Raw genomic sequence first — 18,365 nt, 5'->3', positions numbered from 1 at the left:
TATGATTACATGATGACATGCTAAAGTTTACTTAAAAAAGATTTACAGCCTCTTGAAATGTAAATGACCCTTATGCACACTCAAAACAAGCCTACATCAATGTTCAAATCCACAGGTCTTTAATCAGGTATTCAGCTATGATAAAGTTGTGTGTAACATTGTGCTCCTTTCATATGAAAATATGCAGTCTATTAAGACATAGTAATTAAAATAGTAGTTTGTTATTGCTTGTAATAAAATGTTTAAGGGGATTAATTGAACTGACAAAAACTCAGCAAGAGACACTGTCTGCTTAAATATTTATTAACGATTGTTATCAGAAAATCATTTCTTTTTTCATTAGAATGACAATGAAGGAAAGGTAAATTAAATTTCCTCAGAGCTTTCATCATCAGAGTCATCTTTTTGCTTGTCTCTGTGCTCCATGTTGGAGATAAAATTCAACCCGCCAAAGTGGCCAGTAGGAGCCAAAATCCACCAGCATTTGGCCGGTTGGCCGGTGTTAATGTCAAGCCCTGATGACCAGCATGAAAAATTAGCTTCTCTGCCATTTCCTCAAGGATGTGTTAGGTACCAAAACATAGTACAGTTGGATTTTACTTTCTTTTTTTACTTTATTTTCAACGCACAGTTTTGAACTTTGGTGTAAAAGTTGACAGTGATTTTGATTGAACCAACAGATAGGCTGAATTCAGTTGTTGGATCCAGTTTTTATCATCTCAGGCTTTTATCTAAGATTAAATCAGTTTTATCTATTCACAATTTTTAAAAACGTATTTATAAAAAACTAAAAAAAATACATATATAATTTTTAATATTTGTTTTTTTTTAATGTTCTTATTTGATTTTTACTGTCCTGCACTTTGGTATGATAATTTTTAAAAATGTGATATAAATCAATAATTCTGACTCAAAGAGTGAGCTCACTTGTGTCTTATGATGAGTTTATTTCTTTGGCCCTGAGGAGCTTCCATACCAAACGGGACCTTTGCCTCATGGCTTGAAGTCAAAGGTCACTAAACCTCCCTAACAGTGTTTTCATGTAGTTCCCAAACTGAACACTAGATGGAGCCTGAGCTCAGAGTGAGCTTAAGGAGAAGGTGATTGAACCAGGTGTGAAGGACAAACAGGAGTTTTTGATGAGGTCACTGTTTGCTGGGACCATGGATGTGGTTTGAGTTCAGCTCCTGTTGGTTTGGTCGGTGTTTATTCACTAATTTAAAGTTTAAATGTTTTTGATGTCAGAATAAGAGCTGTGCAGAGGGGACAGGTGTAAATATCTTTATGTGAAAATACATGTTTTTGCGTTTCCTCACAGAGCTACAGGTATAAAAATAAAAGACTGGATATGAGGACTGACGCTGAGCACACGTCAGGTCTGAGATGATACGAGTATAAAACCTTCATATATGATAGAATCTGATTCCCTTTGAATTCACACATTCAGGTCTACGCAGAGCCGAACGTCGGGTTGGGGAAGCTCCCGTTGGTCTGCGCGTCAGGGTCGTCGGTCTCTGCGAAGTCTTCAGGGTCCAGATCGGCTTCGAACATCCGCTGCAGCAGGGCGTCCACCGTCCGATACCCTGACGAGAAACACAAGCGATCACAGACACTGGTAATCAAGACGTCAGCTGAAGTCTCATCTGTTAACATGGAGGAGACAGGCTTTATGCGCTATACTACAGTCAGCCACCAGGGGGAGCTCTTACATGTTTGTCTTCACTCAGGTTGGTTGTTTTGGTTCCATCACCTGTCAGCTGGAGGTCTGGGTACCATGGCCATGCTATCAAATCATTCTGCTGCAGTAGCATGAAGCTTTAGCATGCTAAGCTAACCTCTCTTTCAGCTAGCCATTAAGAAAGTTTCTGTTTCTTACTTTTTGAAGCGATTTTAAACATCAGGGTGGGTTTCTTGCTTGCTGATTGGCCAGTTCCCAGGTCGTTGTCGCAGGTTTCCATAGCATTCACCAAGTTGTCCTCCACCTTCTCCCTGACGGACGGATCAACGGGATAGTTAAAGAAACATCCTGTTTTCACACATGTTTAAGACTCAAACCACATGAACCCACGTACTGAGCCACAGCCAGCTCCAGCTCCTCGATCTTCTTCTCCAGAGACGTCTGCAGGTCGCCCTTATCCACCGAGTACTCCACGAAGAATGCCTCCAGGACAAACGCCACGAAGATGCTGGAAGACGACAAACAGCCATGATGAGGAGAACTCTGAGGGTTCAGGAGCGTGATGTCAGCAGCGTACAGTCACCACAGTGAGTCTTACTTGATGATGATGATGACGACCGTGATGTGAAAGAGGACAAAGAAGAGGCGAGCTGAGATGTGTGTGACCGTGGTGAAGCCGCTGCTGAGCAGTGAGACACGTTAAGGAAACAGACACAGACGTCATAACTCACCCTGTCAGATTCACACAACAACCCGCTCACGATACATGACCCTGATCTTACCCTGAACTATCAGCATCAGTCTGGTTTGATTCTTATGCTACATTCTCATGTGTCTATGGGGTTTGGACCAATCAGAATCAAGCATTTCACACAGCCTGGTCAGTCCCTTACTAAAGGTTTGTGTTTAAAGAATTTCTGAGGTAGAGCAATAATTCTGTCTTCATGCTATGTTAAATAAATCTGACAACTCTGGTACAGACTCATCAAACCTCATTGACACACAGGAGGTCGCCAAAGATGACCTGTTGAATTTACACAGTAGTTAAGCCAATTTTATTTCTACCTTGGTTTACCCCTTCTACCTTGGTTTACCCCTTCTAACTTGGTTTACCCCTTCAACCTTGATTTACCCCTTCTACCTTGGTTTACCCCTTCAACCTTGGGTTACCCCTTCTACCTTGATTTACCCCTTCTACCTTGGTTTACCCCTTCAACCTTGGTTTACCCCTTCTACCTTAGTTTACCCCTTCTACCTTGGTTTACCCCTTCTACCATGGTTTACCCCTTCAACCTTGGTTTACCCCTTCTACCTTGATTTACCCCTTCTACCTTGGTTTACCCCTATTAACTTGGTTTACCCCTTCTACGTTAGTTTACCCCTTCTCCCTTGGTTTACCCCTTCTACCTTGGTTTACTCCTTCTACCTTGGTTTACCCCTTCTAACTTGGTTTACCCCTTCTACGTTAGTTTACCCCTTCTCCCTTGGTTTACCCCTTCTACCTTGGTTTACTCCTTCTTCCTTGGTTTACCCCTTGTTCCTTGGTTAACCCATTCAACCTTGGTTTACCCCTTGTTCCTTGGTTAACCCCTTCTACCTTGGTTTACCCCTTCTTCCTTGGTTAATTCCTTATTCCCATTTTTCCTTGGTTTACCCCTTATTCATGTTTTTTCCTTGGCTTACCCCTTCTTCCTTGGTTCACCCATTTTCCCTGGTTTACCTTTCATCCCTTTGTTCAATGCATTTACATCCAGTAAAGTAGTTTTCCAATCGTCTGTTAGATTAAGGTGAAGGTTACGTGGCCCTTGAAATGAAGATGAACCAGGACCTCACCTGAAACTGAGTGTTATAAAAAATTTCTAATAATACTGATATTTTAGCAGATATCCAATACTATGCTACTCCATGTTCATGTTAGCCATGTTTTGAATTGTTAGTTGTATTTTTGAAATTGCTCACTCGATCTAGCGAGCTGTGTGGTTAGTCCCACTCTGTCCTCTAATGTATGATGCTAACCAGCTATCCTGGGACTGGACTGCTAGCTCTCTAAGACTCCAGCTAAGTTACCCTGGCACCCACACAACAGCAGAACTGACGGCCAGCTGGCCGTGGGGCGTTCAGGGGAAGGATATCATGCCACTGGTTGACCACGGTGAGCTCCACCAACAGGATGAAGGATGACACCACGTTGTTGAAGTTGTTCTTGCAGTAGTTGAGCTGCGCAAAAGTCGACCCGTTCAGTAGAGGGTTCCCACAGGACTTGGTCAATGGGTCGTCCGGATCCTCCAGAAACTTCACCTTCCCTTTGAACAGCTCCATCCCCACCATGGCGAAGATGTAGTACACCACCTGAGGGGGAGGAGCCAGAATTAGTGCCAGGATGTTATATTCAAACATCTCCACTGATGAGGTTTGGCACAGATCAACATCAGAGGAAGTTTGTCATGGTGTCGTCTTCTGACTCACAATGATCAGCTGTCCGAACGTGAGGATGGCCGGTCCGATCCGGATCAAGGTGTTGATAATGGTTCGAAACCTGATGGGGGAATAACCAACGTGAGCAAAGCAACCACAGAAAAATCAGTTCCTACGAGTCAGCGACTGAAGGACGAGGAGGAAGTTTGACCTCTTGATGCTGTCCACCACTCGGATCAGCCGCAGGACTCGCAGGATGAAGACGATGTCCAGGATCTGACGGCTGGTGAAGTCCCCCGCTGCAACAGGAAACAGGATTTAAAGAGACAGGAGGGACTCAGGATCACTTCCCAAAGAATCAAAACAAACAGAAACTTACACAAAAAGATCAGAGATGATGAGCGTGTCAAAACCCCGCTTCCAACAAGCAGCTCAGGAAGATAAGATTTAAAAAATGGCGCCCCACAAGGCTCCATGCTGGGTCCTTTTGGGTTTTTAATCTTTTGATATTTATGCTGAGTTTCACTTTAGGGAGTAAATTCTCTTGATGTTAGAAACTTCTCCCTCTCTAAAATGTGTTTTTTAAGCCAATAGAAGGAATAAAAAAAATATTTGACCAAAAAACAAAGCTTAAAACATTCACAAAGATTAACTTTACCTCTTTCTCATTTCTTTCAAATAAAACTGTAAAATTGCTACTTCCTTTGACATTTTGCAGATTTAATTTTGGGACTGAAACTATTTTTGTACTGTAATTGTTTAACAAACAAACTCTTACTGGTCGTCAGGGTGGAGTTGATGATCGTAGCGACAAGAGCCGAAACCACGATGATTGTGTCGAACCTGGAAACATAAAAAACAAATGTTACGAACTAACCATTACTCTCAGACTGAGGTCTCTGAAAGCAAAAACACAGCAGCGTGTTGACGAGGAAGCAAAACAGGAACCAACGAAGACCAAGAACCAAGAGCCTCAGCAAGCAGCCTCCACAGATACCACCGAAGCTTCTTCTTCTTCTTATCTATGTTTTCATAAAAAAAAATATCTTTGGGTTTTGAAAAAGACGCCATGAAACATTTACACATTGATGCAAACATCTGCAGCTGCATGGCTAACCAGCAGGGGGCGCACAACCGTGAACAGAAGCAAAACCTTAGGAGCTCCTGCACTCTGCAAGCAGTCTTCACACCCACATACCGCCAAAGCTCCTTCTTCTTCTTCCTCTGCTCATTTTATAAAACACACACAGATATGGCCGCAAACATCTGCAGCTGCACAGCTCACCAGCAGGGGGCGCACGGCTGCGAACAGCAGCAAAAACTGGGAAAAAAATAAAGAATGAAAAAGTCTCTAGTCCCAGTTCACCAGATACTCCTGTACAGTCCAACACAGTCTCTGACTTAACCCTCTAACCCTAACCGCACCAGTCCCATTAAAAACCTTGAAACTTCGTATGACATCACCAGCTAAGTGGTTTCTATGGTAACAGATCATCTCCATTCATTCTAATGGGCCAAAAAGTCTTGGAAAACGCTAAATATTTAAAAAAAGTGAGAGGGTGAGAAATATGAAAAGTACACGCAGAATTCTCCTGTAGGTGCTTAACATTTTTAAATGAGAATGGTAAACATCTGTGACACTAAATATTTCAACAACATTAATTAAGACAGAGAATATTCTTCTTCCAAAATGTGGTATTACAATGTTTTCATGACTAGGGCAAAAATTCAGAAAAGGATTAGGGCCACCGTAAAAAAATAAAAAAAAAGGTCAGATAATTTCATTATAGTTATTATTAAAATAATCATCATTTTCATCATTATTATTTGTATAATGATTAATATTATTATTTTGTTTTTGTTTTTATCATTATTATTATTATTGTTATTGTTATAATTATTATAATTATTTTCATTATTGTTATTTCTATAATTATTATCATTATTTAATTTCTATTTTCATTAAATTATATTAATTATTATAATTATTATTATTATTTTTATTATCATTATTATTATTATTATTATCACCATTATTTAATTTCTATTTTTATTAAATTATATTAATTATTATTATTATTATTTTTATTATCATTATTATTATTATTATTATTATCACCATTATTCTATCTCTATTTTTATTATATTATTAAAATTATTATTATTATAAATATTCTTTTATTTGTATTATTATTATTATTTATTTTTTTCACAGTAATTTAATTCTAATTATTTTTAGAATCTGAGATTATAATCAGAACTCTGACTTTTTATTTTGATTATTCTGAGAAAAGGTTTCTGTCTTTTTTTCTGAAAATTCTGACTTACAATTCAGAAAAAAAGGAAAAAACCTTTTTCCCAGCATTCTAAATTCTGACTCTTATTTCATAATATATAATTATTATTTTTTGTTTTAAATGCAGTATTTTTTTACAGTGGCCCTTGTCCTCTTTCATACATCATGAGGATGAAATGATGAGGAAAAAAGTTGTCACTATGAGAATGTAAGGAACAATAATGAGACAATGAAGAATAATGTGAGTTTAGCCTGTGATTAGGACACGTAACGGCTCATTGCTCGTCTTGGTCACGTGACCTCCGTGTCTCCTCTCTGTCTGTATCACCCTGATGAAATCAGACTCAGTGCTGAACTGTACAGGAGTGTGTCATTAAACAACCTGAGCGTAAAAAGTCTGAGAGGAACCATCAGCTGTTGGCCCTGTCAGTGATTGTTTTCAGCCAATCAGTGAAGTGATTACTGACGTTTGGACTGTGTCACTTCCTGTTTGTGGATTAAACTCCTCTCAGATTCTTCCTCTCAGACTTTCTGCGGGCTCTGCGTCCACGCTACAGCAGCGGCTCCTCTCCTGAAAGTCAGATCCATCCTGAACCTGCTCCAAGCGTGGCGAGGCTGCAGCAGAAGGAGGATCAACCAAAGGTGCGTCACCTACCTCAGGCTTATAATCTGGGCTGCGTATAAACTGTGTGGGAGTGAGGGGACAGCTCAGTGAGCAAACACCTGGACACGCTTTACTCTGAGTCATGAACCAGTCTGACAGTGAAGGAGGACACAGACTGATGAAGATGATGAAGGCGTGAATTCTTCCTCACCAGTTCCAGAAGCTGTTTCTGGAGAAGAAGGCGCGCGGCTCGAACACGTAGAGCTTCAGGAGGATCTCCAGCAGGTACAGCGCCAGGAAGCCCCACTCCGAGTTGGCGATCATCGGGTTGTCCTCGTCCAGGCCGATGAAGACGGCGTTCACCAGGATTATCAGGTCGTAGGTGATCACGAAGGCCCTGGAAACACACACACACACACACACACACACACACACACACACACACACACACACACACACACACACACACACACACACACACACACACACACACACACACACACACACACACAGGGAGAAGTTTAAAGGAAGATTTCAGCCTTTTTCACAGATCACTTCTCTCTGTCTCTGTCTCACTTGTGCTGGACCATCCAGCAGATGAAGCGGCTCGGGGCCGAGTTGTAGAGGGCGGGGCACAGGCTGCTGAGGGGGTGCGGCCTGGATTTGAGCGTGATCACATCAATGTTCAGTAGGTCGGCCAGCTGGACGAACTCCACCTTACCTGTGGGGACAAGAACAGCCAATCACAGATCTGTTTCCGTCACAGTGGCATGTTGAAGGCTGTCCTGTTTCAAAGGCTCCTCTAAATACGGCCTCCTTTTCGAATAATCCGGCCACAAAGGACAGATTCGGTAAATCCAAACTCCAGAAGGAGTCCTGTTTTATCCAGTTGTGAGGGATATCTGGTAACTATATGATTGTATTACTAAAACATTAAAGGAAATGTTTTTTTTCGTCTCTTTTTCGTCATCTTTGTATTTGGAGTGGATCATCACTTTGTAGCTTCAGTGATATTTTTACTACTTTTCTCCTGTGTTTGTCTGGAGATCCTACATGTAACCATGGCTGCATTGTTTACATGTGAAATCAGCTGTTAGCAGCCTGTAGCATGTCAATGCTAACTGGTGCTAGGCCAGATGTTTCCCACAAAGTGAGGTGAAGGAGGTGAGGACGACGTGCTGGTTCTCAGGTGTGAGCTAAGAAGTGAAGACGTGCACCTGTCCTTCCATCCATTGTTATTGGGAACGTAAGATCTATCTCCAATAAGATGGACGAGCTAGCTGTGCTAACCCAGCAACAGAGGAAATACCAGAGGGCAGAGTAGCATCATGCTATTCACAGACATGGCTAACAGAGCTAACACCAGACACCAACACCACATGTGAAGAGCTTCACCTGCTGTGAGCAGACAGGATCCAGGAGACAGAGACTGAACAGACTGCTGAAGAAGCTCAGTCCTGGACCCTGTGGAGGTGGAGGCTGGCTGAACTGGACAATGATGGACAAGCTGTCATCACCTATTTTCTCATAGAGCTTTTAACACTTTCTATACACTTTCTTACTTTGGTTTTCTTGATTGCTGCTGTGACTTCAATTTCGTTGTACTTGTTACAATGACAATAAAGTTCTATTCTAAATTCTCTGGAGAAAAAAAAATTACTTGGTGTTTTTTTATCAATTTATTTATCGAGAATTCAAACAATCCAGTTTCGGCTTAGTTTAAAAATGTACATTGTTGCTAAACTCTTACAAGAACATGGTGGTTCAATACTCTATCAATGAAGAAAACTTAAGTCTTAAAAAAAAAAAAATAGTTAAAATCATCCTGTTTTAAACAAGGGGTATTTAAGGCTTGGGCCTGTTGGGTCCATGTGAGCCTTTCAGGATGAAGCCTCAGGGTGGATCCTGCACTTAGCGTCCAGGTTTCTTATCAGTAAAGTAGCGTCATCCCTCCCGCCAGTATTTGACTAATGTTTTGCAGCAAAGTGAGTTTTATGTGACTGCGTTTTGAACCAGGACTTAACCCCTGAACAGGAAACTGGGTCTTATGGTATTCAGTCGACTTAAACCAGATCAAGAGTGAAAGACTTCAGACCAGACTGAGACTGAAACTCTTCTGGTTTCTCGTTGAGGGGAGGATGAACGTGATGAGGAACAAACTCCTCTCAGGGTTCAGAGCCCATGATGATGATGATGATGATGATGATGATGAAGCAGAGAAACTTCCTCCATGACGCTGCAGATCGTTCAGATGGAGGTACTGTGAGGTTCACCGCTCGGTCACACGTCCTGAGAAAGTCCCAGAATGCTCTTTGAGACATCTGTGGACTACGGTGGCCCACGAGGACAAACTGAGAACGTATCAGATCACACACTCACTGACCTGAAGGTAAAACATCCACACAAACAGTCACCCACCTGAGCTCCAGAGCTGCTCCTTCATCACTGAGAGCTTTGCATGATGGGTAAAAACAGGTTTTAGTCTCTAAACACACAGATCTGTGTTTGTTAAAGTGTGTGTTTGTGTGTGTGTGTGTGTGTGAGACACACACCAATGCAGCCCTGGTTGTTGTGGTCCGACACGCTCCACAGCAGCTCTCGGTGGGCATTGCTGATGTCGGGTTGGACCAATCGGACCACCTGGTTCCAGTTAGCCTGGCTGACCACAGGCTCCGCCCCCTCCTCCCTGTGCTCCTGCAGCACGGCGAACGCTCGCACCATCTTGTGCCGTTTGGCCCTCACCAGCTGCCGTACCTCCTCCTGATGGGAGTGATCCCAGGACGAGACATGTCTTTAAAACACCAGAACCACTCAATCTGTGACATCACTGGTTGGTGGAGGCTCTTAAAGAGACGGGAGCTGATATAAAGCATGAGGGGACACATAGCGAGGCGGTCTCTGCGGGGACAGGTACCTTCAGGTATTTCTTGTAGTTGTTGTAGACGACGGCCAAGAAGACGGACATGAAGATGTAGGTGTTGATGAGGATGTAGAGAATGAAGAAGATGGCGAAGACGAAGCTGGCGTTGTACGCCGGCATCCTGTCAGAGAGAAGAGAGAAATGAAGAGTCACTTCTTCTTTCTGAGGCAGGCAGCCTGTGACTGATGAAGGGATAAGGACACAGACCCAGACCCAGACCCAGACCCAGACCCAAACCCAGACTCAGCCTCAGAGTTTGTAAAGGACAGACCAGCTCTGAGGCTCCCGTGAGGAGTCATCCTCGTTAAGAACACACAGATGGAGCATCAGAGGAGCTATCGTTAAAAAATCTGATCAGAATAAATTCTGAGAAATTTGACCTGAAAGTTTTCCCTTCGTCATCGACTTCCTCTTTGTTTGAGGAAGTGCGTTCAGTAATCTAAGAGCAGAAAATACACGCAAAGTGATGAAACGCGAGCTGATGTTAGCTGGAGGAGGTCAAGGTCAGCAGAGTCCTCTCTGGGTCAGACAGCTCACAACTCAGCTGATTAAAGCAGATAAAGGGTTAAAGGGAGGGTGGGTTGGGGGCGCGGCCTCTTAGATTGACAGCTGGGAACTGCCAATCAGGTGGCTTGGCTGTGTCCTTAGCTCCTCCTCCTTAATTTTCTAAACTGACCTGAAACCAGTCGAATAAGAGACCTCACTTAGACTAATGCTATTTTTAAAGAGGGGGTATTCATTTTAAAGAGGAGGTAAACATCTTTAAAGAGGGGGAATTCATCTTTAAAGACGGGGTATTCAACTTTTAAGAGATGGCGTTCATTTTCAAAGAGGGGGTTTTCATTTTGAAAGAGGGGGTATTCACCTTTAAAAGAGGGGGTGTTCACCTTTAAAAGAGGGGGTGTTCACCTTTAAAGAGGGGGTATTAATCTTTAAAGAGGGGTTATTCATCTTCAAAGAGAGGGTATTCATTTTAAATAGGGGGTATTCTTCAGTACAGAAGGGGTATTCATTTTAAAAGAGGGGGTATTCAACCTTTAAGAGAGGGCGTTCATTTTCAAAGAGGGGATATTCATTTTTAAAGAGGGGGTATTCCTTTTTTTTCAAGAGAGAGTATTCACCTTTACAAGAGGGGGTATTCATCTTTAAAGAGGGTCTATTCATTTTTTAAAGAGGGGCTTTTCATCTTGAAAGAGAGGGTACTCATCTTCAAAGAGAGGTAATTAATTTTTGAAGAGGGTGTATTCATCTTTAAAGAAGGGGTATTCATTTTAAAAGAGGGGGCAAACATCTTTATAGAGGGGGAATTCATTTTCAAAGAGGGGGTATTCATCTTTAAAGAGGGGCTATTCATTTTTAAAGAGAGGGTTTTCATCTTTAAAGATGGGCTAATTATTTTTAAAGAGGGGCTATTCATCTTTAAAGAGGGGCTATTCATCTTTAAAGAGGGGGTATTCTGCATCATCATATTCATAAACCAGCAATCCTGGATGTTCTGACCTGAGCTTCTGAGCCTGTGCAGATTTTCAAACCTCAAGTCCCTGAATCTGTCTGTTAACTGATCAAAACCAGATCTTCCTGAAATGATGATGTCATCACATATGGACCCCCTAACTGGTTCATGACATGTAAGAGTGGCGGTGCCTTAAATCCCCTTAACTCTACCATCTGGAAAGCCTCCACAGGAACGACCAATCAGGGAGAAGGGGGTTTGTGGAATAAGGGCCTTAAAGAGACAGCAGCTAAAAAATAAATAAGAGTCTATAAAACACCTAATTTGAAGCTATAACCCATTTAAAGATCTTACTGGGGCACCAGAGGGTCAAATTAAAGACTTTAAAAAAAGCACCATACCCCTCTTTAAGCTCTGTGGTTAAAGTCTGAGACCAGCTGAGTGACTGAAGTCTTACATGACGTCAGGGCTGTTGGCCGTGGTGACCAGGACATAGAGCTCAAAGACGATCTCCATGTAGTTGGTGAAGTACGGAGCTCCCTCAGCCGTCTGCAGACCTCTGAAACACACACACACACACACACACACACACACACACACACATAGATGTACACGGATGCTGAACCAGGGTGTGTGAGAGACAAACATCCTCTTCATTTCATCCAGACAGCAGCAGGGAGACAAGCTGTCAGCCAATCAGCAGTGGGGGCCTGTAGGGGGCGGCGTCCTGAGACCATGAAGGGTTTAAAGAGGGGGGGTCGTTCTCACCGTTTGCCCAGCAGTTTGAGCGCCATGAGGGAGAAGATGAGGACGCTGAACATGAAGAGCAGGAAGACGTAGAAGATCTGAGGCAGAGCGTTCCGGATGCTTCTGATCGCTCGGCGGAGCTGGACACAAACAAACAAAGTGACACACACACACACACACACACACACACACAGGGTTATGATGCTGCTCCTCTTCACACACACACACACACGCTGGCTAATGATGCGTTCAGGCGCCATCAGCTCACAGAGTCAAACATTTACACGTTCAGCAGGAAACAGGAAGTTTAGCTGAACATGGACATGATACAGCAATTACACACACACACAAACATACACACACACACACACACACACACACACACACACACACACACATCAAGGCAAATGACAGTCAAAAAGCACTCCTTTTTTTGTTTTCTTCAGGCAGTGGAGAAAACACAGGTGAGCGTTACCTGTCGTCCCTCTGTGACGTTGACCAACAGCAGAGGGCGCAGGACTCTGGACCAGCGCACGGCGTAACAGTTGGACGCTTTCAGCGCGCCGTAGATGATGATGTCAACCAGAGTGAGCTGGAGACAAAAAGAGAAAATAAAAAATCACAAAGCTTTTATCTCATCCCATCGCTTTGATCTCATCCTATAGCTTTAATCTCATCCTATAGCTTTTATCTCATCCCATTGGTTTAGTCTCATCCCATTGCTTTGATCTCATCCTTTAGCTTTGATACAATTCTATCACTTACAATCTCATCACTTCAATCCCATCCTATCCCTTCAATCTAATCGCATAGCTTTGATCTCGTCACATCGCTCTGATATCATCCCATTGCTTCGATTTCATCACATCGCTCTGATCTCATCCCATTGCTTCGATTTCATCCTATAGCTTTGATCTCATCCTATAGCTTTGATCTCATCCTATAGCTTTGATCTCATCCTATAGCTTTGATCTCATCCTATAGCTTTTATCTCATCCCATCGGTTTAATCTCATCCCATTGCTTTGATCTCATCCTTTAGCTTTGATATAATTCTATCACTTACAATCTCAACACTTCAATCTCATCCTATCCCTTCAATCTAATCACATAGCTTTGATCTCATCCCATTGCTTCGATTTCATCCTATAGCTTTAATCTCATCCTATCACTTTGATCTCATCCTACAGCTTTGATCACATCCTATAGCTTCAATCTCATCGTTTGGCTTTGATCTCATCCTATAGCTTCAATTTCATCACATCCCTTTGATCTCATCCTATAGCTTTGATCTCATCTTTTCACTTTGATCTCATCCTAACACTTTGATTTCATCCTAACGCTTTGATCTCATCCTATAGCTTTGATCTCATCCCATCACTTTGATCTCATACTGTCCTTTGATCTTTTTCTACCCTTTGATATCATTTTTACTCTTTAATCTCATTCTTTTCATTTATCTCCATTTTAACTCTGATCTCATTTTTTCCTTTGATCTCATTTTAACCTTTATCTTATTCCATCGAGTTTGTCTTTTTTTCTGTGAACAACATAACTCAAAAACTAACAAACAGATCTTGATGTAATTTTCAGGAAATGTTCAAAATAGGATAAGAAAGAAGTGATAAAGTTTTGGAGGTGATCTGGATCACGGTCTGGATCCAGGACTTTTTTAAAGAATTCTTTATCATTGTGAGATAGGGACGTTTTCACCATATGTGTATATAACTCCACCATAAATGGTCGGATTGCTGTGCTGAACAATACGAGACAAGGTCACCATCATTTCTGACAGACATTAAAGTACGATCCAGATCCTGGAAATACTCTGGGTACTAAGACTCGTCATCATAATTTTCAACACTGTCAGAAAACAAATTATCGTACAAACCTGCAGCTAACACCAAATTGTAGCAGACAGTCTGCTGAAAGGAAGTATAACATTAAAGTCGGGCTAAAGTTTTGGTGACAGTCACAATATGTTTGGTGGAGGTCTGATCTCATTCTCATACCTGAGGACACTTAACAGCCAGTTAACTTCACCGAAACAAGAGGAACTGTTGACACCATTAAAGGGGGAGGAGCCAAAGAAGAAGTTCTTCAAACATGGTCCCTCAACAAACCCACAGTTTGAGCCTAAATGCCTCAGTGCTGTAAAAATGATGTTTTAGGACTGACGAGCTCACTAACACTCCTCAGATTCCCCCTGGATCATAAAAGCTGTGAGGATCACATGCTGCGAGTCGTATAAACACTGCGAGTGTGTGAGGAAGGAGCTGATTGGTCCCCTGGCTCTCTGAGTCACCAGGAAGCGCCTGTGCTGGGAACGTGCTGACCAGGCAACACGTCCGGCTAAAGGTTGTTTCACAACAGCAGGCAGAAAGTCTCCTCAGCACATTCTGCTGACAGGAACTCAGAGCGGCTCACAGGAAACACTTCAGAGCCTCAAAACCAGGAACCAGGCAGGGTCAGAGCTGACAGAGTCCACAACGGTCTCCAAGACCAAGACAGACTGGACTCAGACTGCAAGGCTCTGATCTGCAAAAACTGACAGATAAACCAGTGTGATGATGTCACCAATAAGCCCCTCCTACCATGATGATGACGATGATGCAGATGTTTTTAGGGTCTTTCCAGAACTTGTCTCTGGGGATGACTTTGGCGTAGTGGACGAGTCGGATGGTGAAGACGAGCAGACAGAGCAGCTCCACCAGCAGGGTGGCCTAAACACACACACACACACACACACACACACACACACACACACACACACACACACACACACACACACACACAGAACACACACATTTGAATCCGTCTGTACACACACAAAGACCCAGAGTAGAGGAGTCTCACCCATAGCGGCGCTGGAACGACGGCCGGCTCCTCAAGGATGGCGAGACACAGATCGATCAGGATGAAGAGGTAGAGGAGGACCTGAGGGATCCAGTGGTTATAGAGGAGGTACAGCCTGAAAACACACACACACACACACAGACACACACACACAGCTCTGAATCAGTGGTGGTTTCAGTCTGAGCTCCTCGGAGCATCGGTGGTTTCCTGAGTCATGGAGGTTACAGAGGTTTAACAGCCGACCTGACAGACTGAGGCGACGTGTCGAAGAAGATGTTTCTGTTGTACTGCGCGTCTGACACATAGATGGTTGCCAGGTCGAAATCCTGAAACACACACACACACACACACACACACACACACACACACGTACACACACAGTTAAACCATGTGTCATTGTTTTGTAGTAGCACACAGGAGCTGTGGGGTTGGTCAGGAAGCAGAGATCAGCTGTACTGCTCCCAGGAACCAATCAGACTAGAGGTAGACCGATATATCGGCCGGCCGATATATCGGGTCGATATTTGGACATTTGTCTCTATCGGCCATCGACCGTATTTTCTTTTAAAAAGCCAATTTTTGATCCGTTGTATAAAATGACGCAATTTTTGATGAGGCACAAAAAAGATGAGCACCTCAAACTTGTGGAACCACTTGGATACATTACATACTTTTGTTCAAATTATATTAATAAGTTTAAATTTCTTTTTTGACATTTTAAGAAGAGTGTGAATGTTTACTACTGCTTGTTACATTGTGTGTTTACTCAGACAAAATATTTCATTGTTTTGAAAGCTGAATAAATGTTCAGAGGACTGGACACGACTTGTTGTAATAGATTTCTTTTAGTTGCTCAGAAATTGCTGCGTTTCACAAAAATGTGATAAATATATATTTATTTAACAATCGGCCTGAATATCAAATTGGAGCGATCGGCTATGCATATCGGCATCGGCTGCCCAAATTTGGAAAGCATCGGCATCGGCCCCCAAAAAACCCATATCGGTCGACCTCTAAATCAGACGTCAGCGAACAAAGAGCCAGCGTTTGACCGAAGGTTTCAACAAATTTCAACAAACGTCTTCATGAAAGTTCTGCTACCGTCCCTTTAAACGACCTCCACCTGAGTCCTCCTCTTTCTGGTTGCTGGTACAACTCCAGCACTGTATGAAAATATGCAGATGGCTCTTTAAAGATGAAGCAAAGCACAACAGGTCTCTTCCTTTGACCTCAGGATTTGGTCCTTTATTCTTCGAATTTGGTCCTTTGACCTCAGAATTTTGTCTTTTGACCTCAGAATGTTGTCTTTTGACCTCAGAATTTTGTCCTTTGACCTCCCAATTTGTGTTTTCATCTCAGAATTTCTTCCTCTGACCTCAGAATTTTGTCTTTTGACCTAAGAATACTACTCTTTGATCTCAGAATTCTGTTCTTTCACCTCAGAATTTTCTTCATTGACCTCAGAATGATGTCTTTTGACTTAAGAATTTTCTCCTTTGATCTCAGAAGTGTATCTTTTCTACCAATTTTTTTGCATCATATCTCTGAATTTTGTTTCTGGTCTCGAATTTTTGTACTACGATCACAAAATTTTGGTTTTTGACCTATTATTTGTGTTTTGACATTAGAATTCTGCTCTTTGATCTCAGCATTTTGTCCTTTGACCTAAGAATTGTTGTCTTTTGACCTCCCAATTTGTGTTTTGACCTTAAAATTCTGCTTTTTGACCTCAGAATTTTCTCCTTTGATCTCAGAATTATATTATTAGTATATTTTCTTCCAATTTTTTTTTTTTTGCGTCATATCTCTGAATTTTGTTTCTGGTCTCAAAATTTTGTCTTTTATCTTAGATTTCAATCTTCAATCTTAGATTTTGTCTCTTACTCCCAAATTTGTGTTCTTTAACATCAGAAACTTGTCTTAAATCACAGAATTTTGTCTTTTGACCTTAAAGGCATAATTCAGAGGAAAAGAGTGGGACCAGAAAACATCTGTTGCCCAGACCCTCTGAGGCTGTGGCTTTGATTGACAGCTGTGTTGACCAATGAGGCTCCTGCTGCGCTGTGAGCTCTGGATGGTCAGAGCAGAGGAGGAACGGTGAGAGGAAACCCAAAAAACACGCGACTCACCAAAGCTTACGGAGTCGTAGGTGGTAGGTGAAACTCCCCAGGGAGACACCGCGCTTTTGAGACGACATCACAGGCACAGCAGTATTTTGGCTTCACTTTGTACGCTGCAGGGACGTTCATCATGGTTCAACAGGAGAAACTACCTGAGGTGTGTCCTCTTCAGCTGATGGCTGGACTTTTTCAGGTGGATTTACTAAAACCAGACCCTAACTGAGCCAGAGTTTAATAACTCCATGACTTCTCAGATCAACTGTTGTTTCATTGACTAACAGACAGAGACACAGACAAACAGTGACAGGGTCGTGAGAGGAGTGTGTCTCAGGCACCCGGAGGATCAGCTGATCATCTTCAGCTTCATCCTGACTGAGCTTAAAGTTTGTTTTCGGACTTTTAATGAGGACAAGAGTCCATCAGTTTACTGCAGCAGTCATGTGAGAGCACACACATGTCCTCTCCAGCTACACACACACTTACACACACACTCAGAAACACACGCTTACACACAGAAAGCAGCATCAGTGTGTTCACCTCTTTGCTCTTGTCAGGTCTCCCTCCGTTTGGAGCTCCTTTTTCTTTCCCTGCTCCTCCATCTGGGTTCTCCTCCGTGCTCCTCGGCTCGCTCATCTCCCTCTCCTCCTTCTAAAGCTTCTTGAAACTCGGTGTTTTCCCGCTGCAGAGGAGTGTGTGTGTGTGGAGTGTGTGTGTGAGGAGCCACATCACATGTTCTCCTCCCTGCGGACCTCCATCTGCCCTCAGTCCGGCTCCCTAATGCTCCGAGCGGCTGTTTGTCCTCCTGATAAAACTCAGCCCGCGATGCCTTCACGGACCGGAGGGGCGTGGGGAAACACGGCGACTGTGACGTGGACTGACTCGAGAATAAAAAAACGACATATTTGTCCAAAGTGATTTAATTATCATGTGTATTAAAAGCGAGACGGTTGGTGTTAATTCGGAGATCCTCACCTGTCCTTCACTTTTTGTCACTCAGAGAAAATTACCCACAGAAAAAATATGAGGTGAAAACAAAAACATATGAAACTTTTAAAACTAAACTTATTTCTGAGTATTTTAAACTTGTAACGTGTTATCATAAAAAAGGGCCTGTTGGTTAATGTTGAACATTAATTAACAAAAAATTAGTTCATAACTATAAATACAAGAAATAAATAGAGATTTATATTCTTTCACAAAATATTTAGAAACATTTTACTCTTTTTTATTTTCTTTATTCTTTTTATTTTTTCAAGTTTCCCTTTTTTTCGCATCAC

General features: G+C 42.4%; 1 protein-coding gene across 1 annotated transcript; it reads right to left on the bottom strand.

The window, feature by feature from the left end:
- Positions 1–839: 839 nt before the first annotated feature.
- tpcn3 (two pore segment channel 3) lies at positions 840–17,917 on the bottom strand. Its single transcript, XM_074665440.1, has 19 exons — positions 17,626–17,917; positions 15,212–15,294; positions 14,969–15,083; positions 14,707–14,835; positions 12,589–12,705; positions 12,135–12,253; positions 11,824–11,925; positions 9,908–10,034; positions 9,546–9,753; positions 7,570–7,714; positions 7,205–7,390; positions 4,872–4,936; positions 4,305–4,392; positions 4,145–4,214; positions 3,811–4,027; positions 2,277–2,367; positions 2,073–2,186; positions 1,877–1,989; positions 840–1,583 (listed from the first exon to the last, which is right to left on the bottom strand). The coding sequence occupies exons 1-19, from the start codon at positions 17,719–17,721 to the stop codon at positions 1,450–1,452; spliced, it is 2,319 nt and encodes a 772-aa protein (XP_074521541.1). The 5' UTR covers positions 17,722–17,917; the 3' UTR covers positions 840–1,449.
- Between the last annotated feature and the right edge of the window lie 448 nt (positions 17,918–18,365).

This window comes from Halichoeres trimaculatus, unplaced genomic scaffold (assembly GCF_033239565.1).
Source record: "Halichoeres trimaculatus isolate MK-OKI-2021-1 unplaced genomic scaffold, fHalTri1.1 fHalTri1_scaffold_2, whole genome shotgun sequence".
Taxonomy (NCBI): Eukaryota; Metazoa; Chordata; class Actinopteri; order Labriformes; family Labridae; genus Halichoeres; species Halichoeres trimaculatus.
This window is presented reverse-complemented; position numbering and strand designations above follow the sequence as displayed.

What these genes read in the sequence shown, in the direction of transcription:
- tpcn3 (XM_074665440.1), bottom strand. Translation starts at nt 17,721, where the DNA reads ATGAGCGAGCCGAGGAGCACGGAGGAGAACCCAGATGGAGGAGCAGGG. An exon ending in GCCAACAGCCCTGACGTCAT is followed by an intron (nt 10,035 to 11,823) that starts GTAAGACTTCAG and finishes TCTCTCTGACAG; the next exon opens with GATGCCGGCGTACAACGCCA. An exon ending in TGCTGGATGGTCCAGCACAA is followed by an intron (nt 7,391 to 7,569) that starts GTGAGACAGAGA and finishes GTGTGTTTCCAG; the next exon opens with GGCCTTCGTGATCACCTACG.